General features: G+C 34.6%; 1 protein-coding gene and 1 pseudogene across 8 annotated transcripts; one reads left to right on the top strand and one right to left on the bottom strand.

The window, feature by feature from the left end:
• Nucleotides 1-166: 166 nt before the first annotated feature.
• LOC138128505 (uncharacterized) lies at nucleotides 167-8,115 on the bottom strand. Of its 8 annotated transcripts, none has more exons than XM_069044714.1 (7): nucleotides 7,720-8,111; nucleotides 5,181-5,320; nucleotides 4,375-4,913; nucleotides 4,003-4,059; nucleotides 2,790-3,953; nucleotides 2,119-2,731; nucleotides 167-2,058 (listed from the first exon to the last, which is right to left on the bottom strand). In XM_069044714.1, exons 1-5 carry the CDS (start codon nucleotides 7,881-7,883, stop codon nucleotides 3,186-3,188), a joined length of 1,668 nt encoding a protein of 555 aa, XP_068900815.1. In that variant the 5' UTR covers nucleotides 7,884-8,111; the 3' UTR covers nucleotides 167-2,058; nucleotides 2,119-2,731; nucleotides 2,790-3,185. The 8 variants fall into 8 exon arrangements, with proteins under 8 accessions (XP_068900815.1, XP_068900819.1, XP_068900817.1 ...); XM_069044718.1 differs by having other exon boundaries at nucleotides 2,119-3,953; nucleotides 7,720-7,874; nucleotides 7,929-8,111; XM_069044716.1 differs by having other exon boundaries at nucleotides 2,119-3,953; nucleotides 4,033-4,059; nucleotides 7,720-8,113.
• A 46-nt stretch (nucleotides 8,116-8,161) lies between these two features.
• Nucleotides 8,162-9,428, top strand: part of LOC138128508 (transmembrane protease serine 9-like) — a 35,926-nt pseudogene continuing 34,659 nt past the window's right edge.

Below are 9,428 nucleotides of genomic sequence, written 5' to 3'. Positions count from 1 at the left end.
AGTAATTTTTAATTTCTAAATATTTTTAATTTTTCTCAACTATAAAAATTAGAAATATGATCATCTGCTTTTTTTAAGTTGGAGGCTTAATTTAAAAATATTTCTTTAATTGGGATTTTTCCATTTTTTTAACCATTAACAGTGATATATATATATATATATATATATATATATATATATATTCCCAGTGTACAAAGTGAGCCCCAGCTGTAGGTAAACTGCGTTTGAAGTGAGGTCCGGTACAAAGTGAGGACCAATATACGGTCCTCACTTTGACAATCCTGTGTAATTCAGTCTAGGCCCTCTCCCACCACTACATATGCAATATCTGTTGAAATTAGCTGGACCTCATTTTGATCATACCATGGTCCAAATTGTATATTATAGTTCAACACTTTTGTGAGTGGTGGCGCTCTCTGCGGTGTATAAATTCTAGACGAATACTTTTCAGATCGTGGTCATTAACAAGTGAGGTCCGATAATGTGGCAAACGCGCAAGGGGCTCACTTACCGCATAGTATATGTTCCAGACGGTGAATTGGCGGAAACGATTTCTTTATATTTATTTTTAAGCGTTCTTGTGTCACTACTCTGTTTCGATGCATGAATATTCATGAATCGCTGTACTCTTTATTTAGCAGTTTCGCTGTAAGGATCCGCGTAATAAATTGGCAATTTGCAAAATACTACATGGGTTTTAGGTTGTAATAAAAATATGAATTGTTTTATTAATTCCCTTTTTAATACATGATAAATATTGCAATTGCATACGGAATTTACAAATATTTATTATAAAAATTTTATTTACTTATTTTTATTATAAAAATGTGAATAACACTAAATTGTGTTAATTAATTATTTTATTATTAGTACACTGACCGCCACAAAAAGCGACTCATTATGACTTTAAATAAATAATCATGAAATGAATAATCATGAAAAACCCTTGGTCACGCCGCTAACACCGGAAAAATCGTTAATTTTCTCAGCCGTTGGGTCGGAAAAATAAATAACGTAACATACCTATTAGGTACAAAAAATAAATAACAATGTTATAACATCTGGTTTCGAAACCTAACTTTTTTCTGACTATAGCTAACGCTTTGAATGCATACCTATACGATGAAAATTGTTGAATTTTTATAGAGATTTAAATCCAATGAAACAATAAAGCAACACAAAAAAGTCAACAACAACCTAAACTCTTATGGCCGATTTCACCCACGTTCCTTAATTTTAAACTAAGCTTAGAAACGATTGTTGCTACAATTTTAATGATTGTAACCAAGTTTTTAAGCTCTCCTTAATTTTACACTACGACGGTGAGATTGGCCATTAATCTTTTAAATGTTCAGTGAGGTTTTAAAAATGTATTGTCATATATAATTTAGTCGAATTAAACAAGTCTCCAATTCAGGAAATGTACAATTCGTGCCTACAATTAATTTTTGCCGGAGAGATAGGGGAGGTGCGGGAGTCAAGAAAGACCAGAAGAAAGTCGGACAGGACGCACCCTTGATGCCGAAAGATAATCCCCGGAGTTGAACCGGGGAGATTGGTGCATGACGGATTTCCCCTCCACAGAAAAAACTATAGCCTGGGTAAATAAAACAACAGTTTTTTAACTAAAAGAATTGTCACATAATTTCATTAACTTAATAGGAATCGTTTTCACATAAAAACAATATGACAAGTTTCTTTAAATAAATTGTTACTTAATAAAGTTGAGAGATACCATTAGGAACATTACCTCAAACACTCAAACGTAATATAATATTATAATAAAAAGATTTTTTAAATAAACATAAGTGCAATAACTTCAGTTTATGCTTTTTTGTTGTAAGTGTTAACAATAAAAATTTTAATTTTTTCCCAGCTTTTGTTAGAAAAGAGCTCTCCATTTTGATTGATCAGTTCAAGAGTCTCGTTCTTTTTTGGCGGAATTTTCTTTAGCAAATGCTTTTTAAAGTAGGCTAGAGCTACTTCCTTTTGGGCTTCTGTCCAAGGTTGAAGAACTCGTTTAGGTTTTTTTGCAGATTTGCTTACGTAGGATACCCCCTAAAATAAAACAAATACATGAAATTTTATAATACCTAAGAGATTGTTAGAAATAGTAACCTCGTCACTTGAATTCTTATTTTTGTCAAGCTTAGGGCCCAACATATCTGAGTTTCCTTCCTTACTCCCTCCTGTATCATCGTGTTCATTAACAATTCTGCTAATATTGTCGTCATCGAAATCCCCATCATCTGAATCTTCATTTTCTGATGCATCCAAATTTATATTAATTTCATCCAAAGTTTTTCCTTTATATTTAGACGCCTCCCCTTTCTCGTTAAGTAAGAGTAACTTTGAGACTTTTGCCATTTGGTAAACATCATTTGGTAACCTATAATAGGTTTTATGGATTTCTGATGTGTGTCCCATGAAGGTGGCTAATTGTTCCAAATCTTGTGGCGATAAGTTAATTAATTGGGACATTGTCGCAAGATGTTTACGTAGTTTTGTCGATGTTAATGCTGCTGCATTTTTTACTCCAGCGGCTCTCACATGCTTGTAAATAGCTTTTGTTCCACTTATGCTTGTTGTAGATCTAATATTTGGAAATAAATGTGGATTTGATTTTTTGACAAAATTGTCTCGCAAATTAACTAATAGATCCGTATTGCTGACCATATCCTTTGTAAACAATACTGGAACTCCTCGACCTCGTTTTCCCCTAATGATGATTCTTTTGAAAGAATTCATCAATACTTTTTCACTTTCAGTAATGCACTTATCAAACTCACCACCGTTCGTGTTGTTAATATTGGTCGTGTAAGAAACTAAAGTCATTCTCTGCAGCTCACCGACTCTTCTCCTATTTAAAAGAAGCAGTTGAACATATGTTATTTCCAATAACTGTGTAAATGCCTTTCTGTCGTGTGGATTTTGTTCTAGAACACTTCTATATTTTAGGCCTTCCGAAAGTAAGTAACTTTTTAGAGTAGTCAGATCCTCCGCCAGTGGAATCAGAGAAGGCTTGTTCCACATTTTTTGCTGTAGATCATTATTTGCGATAGTGGAAACTTCATATCGCCATTCATTAATGATTAGTTCTTTTAAATTACTTAATCTGTTATTGATTTCACTGCCCAGAGTTCCCTTTTTAAGTGTCATATTATGTGCTACATCAATACAGTCTTTCAACTCGGTCCCCATGTGCAGCGCCAATGATGGGGCCCCGTAACTTTCCGTCTCCGGATTGAATCGGGCAATTTTTTAGTACTTTCTACAATAATATCAAAATTCGATGAATCCAAGGCACTTAACAAACTTTTGACTTTGACTTTTTTTTTTATTTCTATAAGTAAATGTGCCAGCTGTCGCATTTTTCTAGAAGCAACCATCCAGAATTGTTTTTCACGATGACTTTTTAGATATCGCCTTGCCACAGCACAAATCAGAGGATCTGTTTTTGCCACAAACGATATTTCGTCAGCACGCATCGTTGGAAAAATATCTTTCCGTAAAACGTCATTTTCTCTGTAGGTAGAAAAAAGAGATTGTCCCTCACTTTGGGCATTTACCCTTTCAGATTTATCATCGTTGTTAAGCGGACACCTTTTCATGTGTCTACATAGATACTTCTTTTTATAAAACCCCCTACAATATTTGCAAGGCAAATATGTGGATGGAGATGGTTTGTCTAAATTTTTATATGCTGGTTTTCTCACTGGTACTACATCTGCAGAGATTGTACTTTTCAAAAAATTTCCTCTATTTCGCAATTTTTGAAATAGTATTCTCCTACGCTTATCTTTTACATTCAACGCTAAAATTTCCTGAACTTCTATTTCTGATTGATGATGTCTTAAAACATGACGGGAAAATTTTAAAACGTCAAGATCGCAGAAATAACAGTGGTCCCTTTTATCCCAGACGCGCTTACGTTTTGTTACTGCGTCAAGTACCTTGAAAAAAAAAATTAAAAGCAGGATTTAAAAAATTACTATTCACCACTTTATTATCGACGTTCAAAATTTCACTTGCCTCTGTTGGATCATTACTCTGCATCTGCTGGAAAAATATACAGTTTAATTTGAAAGTAAGTGTTGAGTGTTTTCATAGTTAATAATTTACTATTGCTTTACCAAGTTTACTTGACAAATATTTAAGAAATGTTTAGTTTTGTACTGTTTTTAAGCCGTAAAAATATTCCAATAGAAAAACAAAAACATCACAAAATAAAAAATTATTATTTTTTTTAAACAACATTTCGTGTATTTTATTCTAAATAAGAGCGAAATTTGTCGTTGTAGTCTACTTGACGAATTGAATCACCTCACATAGAAAATACTCTGTGTCTGAAACCTTTTTTAATTACCAGCTTACCTTATTCAATTCTCCCTTGCTGCCTATGTTTTTCTTATTTTTCTCATGTGTGTCTGCATCTTTTAAAGAAAAAGGGCTCTCACTAATATCGATCTTATTCAATTTTCTCTTGCTGCCTATGTTTTTCTTATTTTTCTTATGTGTGTCGGCATCTTTTAAAGAAAAAGGGCTCTCACTAATATCGATCTTATTCAATTTTCTCTTGCTGCCTATGTTTTTCTTATTTTTCTTATGTGTGTCGGCATCTTTTAAAGAAAAAGGGCTCTCACTAATCTCGCTGTTATCCGAATCACTTTCGGAAATTTCTTCCGGCTTGTACTCATCACCACTATCTACGTATGGTTCCGAGTCCGATTCCACAACACTTGATGTGACAGTGTCTACATCTAAGTGAGAATATTCACTAGCGTCTGAATTGCAGAACAAGTTTCTTTTAGCACCGGTTGTAATAAAAAATCTCGTTATTGGTCTCTTTTCGGTTGATGTTACTTCACAGATTTGAACATTACTTTTTACTACATTAAATAACTGATGTTGAACTGAAAAAAATAGTTCTTTAATATCGTTGCGTTCATTTAAATTTATCCTCAAAGTTGGCGTTGGAGAGTCGATTGAGAACGCACCGCTCATGTAAAAGCATAGATTTAAACAGCTGATTTGTGATCATTTATCCGTATTTACAGTCGAGTCTTCAACGCCTACTTTGAGGATAAATTTAAATACACGCACGATACATCATATTCGTAAAAAGAACTTGGTTAGTTTATCGATAATTTGATCTTTTTAACAAGACGAAAATTGCTTACCTTGTAGAAGAAGATCAATTTCTGTCGCTTCTAAGCCTTTTGTTGTTTCATATTTAGGAATGTCTAACATTCTCCCTATTTCTTCATCTACTTTACTTTTAGCTTTTGCCATTGATAACATTCGCTCACTTCTTTTCATTCTAAAAAGGCAAAATCGAATCTTTTTAAAGTAAAAAGTGAATATATATCAATACATCAATCAATACAATGCCAATGCTAAAATGATGCTTGATTAATTATTCATTTAGTGATTTTTTTTTTTATATTGATCCTTTGTAAAAATTTACGAATTATGTTACACCCTGTATCCTATAAAATAAAGTAAGTAGCAAATACATTTATTCCAGCGGCCAAAAAATTGCAGAATAATATTCTTAATATTAAAACTTTTAATTTTACAACTTTTTGCAATCTGAGTCAGGCGTCATGTGAATTCTTACAAGTAATAAATCTCAGTCACAAATAAAAGTCAGATTGATTTGTTTGCACAACTCTCATCTATTATTCCCTGTTATCAAATGATTGCAAAAATTAATGTATCATCTAGGCTGGGAATCGTATTCGAATTATTCGAATAATCATATGTAGGTAATACGATGAGTAGTCACTGTTATGCCGAATATTTTTGCGGTGGTGCTACCTATGTCAACGGCGCTGTGATATGAATTCGACGAGTGCGCAGCACGAGCGCCGTTGATATGAGTAACACCACTGCAAAAATGATCTGCATCATATTGACTACGAATCGTATTTGGAGGACTATTTAATTAATCAAATTCCTCACCTTTTTTTTAGTTTTTTCAAATTGTACGTTTCAATTTGTTTGAAAATAATATTTGTGTTCATTTTTCGATGCAAAAAAAAAATTAATAAAGATTTTCATTTGTTTAAAATATTCAGTTATCACGTTTAGTGAGATACCAAGCATAATGGCAACCTCTTTGGATTTACCACACCTATCGATGTACACCGGCCTCTGCTTGCGCAGATCTTCAGCTACTTTGCTGGCAGACTTAGAGGCGGATATCACCACTATCAAACGACATGAGAGCTGGAAATCAATCGCGGTGGCTGAGGGGTATATACAAGACTCCGTTCAAAAGACAGCAAACCAGGTATGTACTACAAGCCGGGACTTCGACCAACAGTACAAACCAGACAAACCAAGGAACTATAAACTTAACGTCCAAAAGTTTTGGATGATTTGCCAATTTGTTTTATTGACTATAGTGAATTAGTGATGATAAAACTATTCCACATTCATAAATATATCTAGTTTTGAAAATAAATTACTTGTTGGCTTTTATTTGTATCTAACTTACACTTTTTGTACTGTCGCGAGCAAAAAAAACTGGTCGTCAAAGTCATGCTTTGACGCAAACGAAAATGGTCCATTGTAAAACGATCGGAACTGTCATAACTAGACTTAGGCGAAAAATAGTGAGAGCGTCAAGAATACCTCCCACCATCACGATCCAGTGCAGCGCGCTCGATCCACGGTTTACGCTCGCAGCGAAAAAGATAGCGGTGCGGCGCTGGAGCAGACTGGTGGGGGGCGCCAACTATTTTTCGCCTAAGTCTAGTCATAACCTATCATCATATTGTATTGATGTTAAGTGGCATTTTTGTCTCATTTTTCTGACACTTTGTTGACATAGGCATGATCAGACAGGGATTTTTTTTTAATTTGTGACAACCCAACCATAATTTTGAAATAACATTGACGATTAGAATTTCTTCTCGCGACAGTACTTATCGTAGACTTTTGTCACAACTGTCAAAAAAATGAACATGTTTTACTTCTGCCACGACGTTGACGTCCGAGAAGTTGATTTCTACTATAGTCGTTTTCAGTGACATCCGTGCTGTCAAAATGACAGTATGTTGGCATTACTTGCTGTTTCAGTTTAGTAATTTTGAATTTCCTAATTTGACAATTTACCTTCGCGCGGCAAATTCCCACAAATCAAAGAAAATATGTTGTCTGATTCAGATTCCGAGGATGACTTGGTTTAACCATGTTTTATACCATGTTGAAGATTGAGTTTTATTGTTTGTTGCTGCTGTTTTACAAAATATAAATTTTCTTATTACCATAACCTCAATGCTTTGTTTGACACTTTTTTAACTAGGATTTGCTTATACTTTGAATAAAGGTTATAAATTTGTGTGTACAATCTGCAGCAACATATTAAAAATGACACTGACAGCACGGATGTCATTGAAAACGACTATACCGATCGTGAAAAAAGTAAATTAAGGATAGATTGGATATTTCAAGGTCAAGTAATTTTATTTTTTGGTTATGTGGTTATGTCTTGTAAGTAGTGAGATGCGGGGAACCAACATAATGCAAATTTACCAATGCTCAATACCAAAATACAAGAAAGTCCCAGCCTTCATTAAAATACATCTGACGTTAAAAAATTCTAAGAAATCTCAGTTTTCTTAAGTTATTTACCTTGACGTACCTATTACTTACCTGAAGTATTCGACTTAGCCTTAGTACTTATTATTTGATAACCAATTATGTACTTACTTGCGTTTAATGTCAGTTGCCTCCAATAATGTTTTCACCAAATCTAACCCATCCAACCTACAACACTCACCGACAGCTTGACAACGTCGCACGGTCCTCTCTTTGATCATTTGATGAACATATACACAGAAATTGGTGCTCACAAGATACAGAGACTGAAACATAAATATACGGTGCTCACTTTGATAAGGGGACGGCGCAGACCTCACTTTAACACGATATACGCTAAAAAAATATTTCCGCCATCTACAAGTTTTTAAGTGTATACTCGCGGGGAATCTATGAAATGTAATGCAGGAAACTGCAATCAGGTACGCGCATCACTGTATATGTGTTCCTTCTGGTGGTCCTCACTTTATACGGGCTACGGTGGGTCCTCACATTGATAACTGGCCGTATATATATATATATATATATATATATTCACAATAAAAAAACTACTGATAAGCATTGATATATACATATCTATAGTGATGAAACGATTACGATTATGATTAATCGTAACCGCCGATTATCGCGAATTTTACGATTAATCGTAATCGCAGATTACGCATACGATTATTGTAGGACGAGTTCCTACAAGTTTAGTAATTATTGCGCAATGCAATCGACAGGCAAATGCAAGTAGCAGTGTGTTTTAAGAACAGTGAAGCGTTCTCAGTGAATTTAGTTAAGTTTGGTGGTTTTATTTACAATAAAATTGAAGAAAAAATATTTACAATGTCTGGAAAAGTAAAACGTACAGAAACTAGTGTAGGACAACGAAATATGAAACACATTTTTTTCCCCTGTTTTCGTCTTTTGCAAATGTCTAAGTCACGTCCAAAGGTTAGATGGATTTATAGACTTGTTTTGGACCTTCAGGAATTTCGATAAATAGTTGAAGACAAACAAAACAGTACCGAGACTTTATTTACAACCCTCTCGCACAACCCCGATAGTGCGAGAGGCCAGACCGTCACAAATCTGTCAGCGTCAGACCATGAGACCCATTTCGTGATTGTTGGATACTTATTATTAGGGTATTTAAAGGGCGGACTAGGTCAGTCGAAGACGAACTGTGACAGAGTGCAGAGCAAAGAATCCAATTAGAATATCTTATTAAAGTTTATGCAAAAGTGAGTTTGTGAAAGGTGTAGTTAATTTACACAAGGTGAGTGTATCACTGAGTAACCTGTTTCTGTTGGTGATGTGGTGAGTTTACCTATTTTAATAATTGATATTGATCATGATCATGGCCATAATTAAATACAACTAGCATGGTGAGTCTTTGAATGATTTATAATAATTAATTGAGAGTATTGAGAGTCGATGACTGAGATCAGGGCTGCTCGTGACTGCTAATTAATTGAGGGTCGCTGACTGAGATCAGGACCGCTCGTGATTAATAATTAATCGAGAGTCGCTGACAGGGATCAGGACTGCTCGTGAGTTATAATTAATTGAGATGATATTGTTTTCACCATCGAGGGTGATTATGTTTTTGATTTGATCAAAGTCATAACAGTTTGATGCAATTGCTAATTTTGATATGATTGAGCCCCGACATGTCGAGCTAATTAATTACACTGTCCAACCTTCCTTTGTTCCGGCAACTATACGCTAGCAGAGACCGTGGAGCTGCTAGCGGTGTGAAATTGATTGTGATTACATGGACTGCAGAGACCGGGGAGCTGTCAGTAGACGAATCGAGTGAGTCGCTGAGTGTT

Source organism: Tenebrio molitor, chromosome 4 (genome assembly GCF_963966145.1).
Source record: "Tenebrio molitor chromosome 4, icTenMoli1.1, whole genome shotgun sequence".
NCBI lineage: Eukaryota > Metazoa > Arthropoda > Insecta > Coleoptera > Tenebrionidae > Tenebrio > Tenebrio molitor.
Note: the sequence above shows the minus strand (reverse complement) of the source record. Positions and strands in the feature narration are given on the sequence as shown.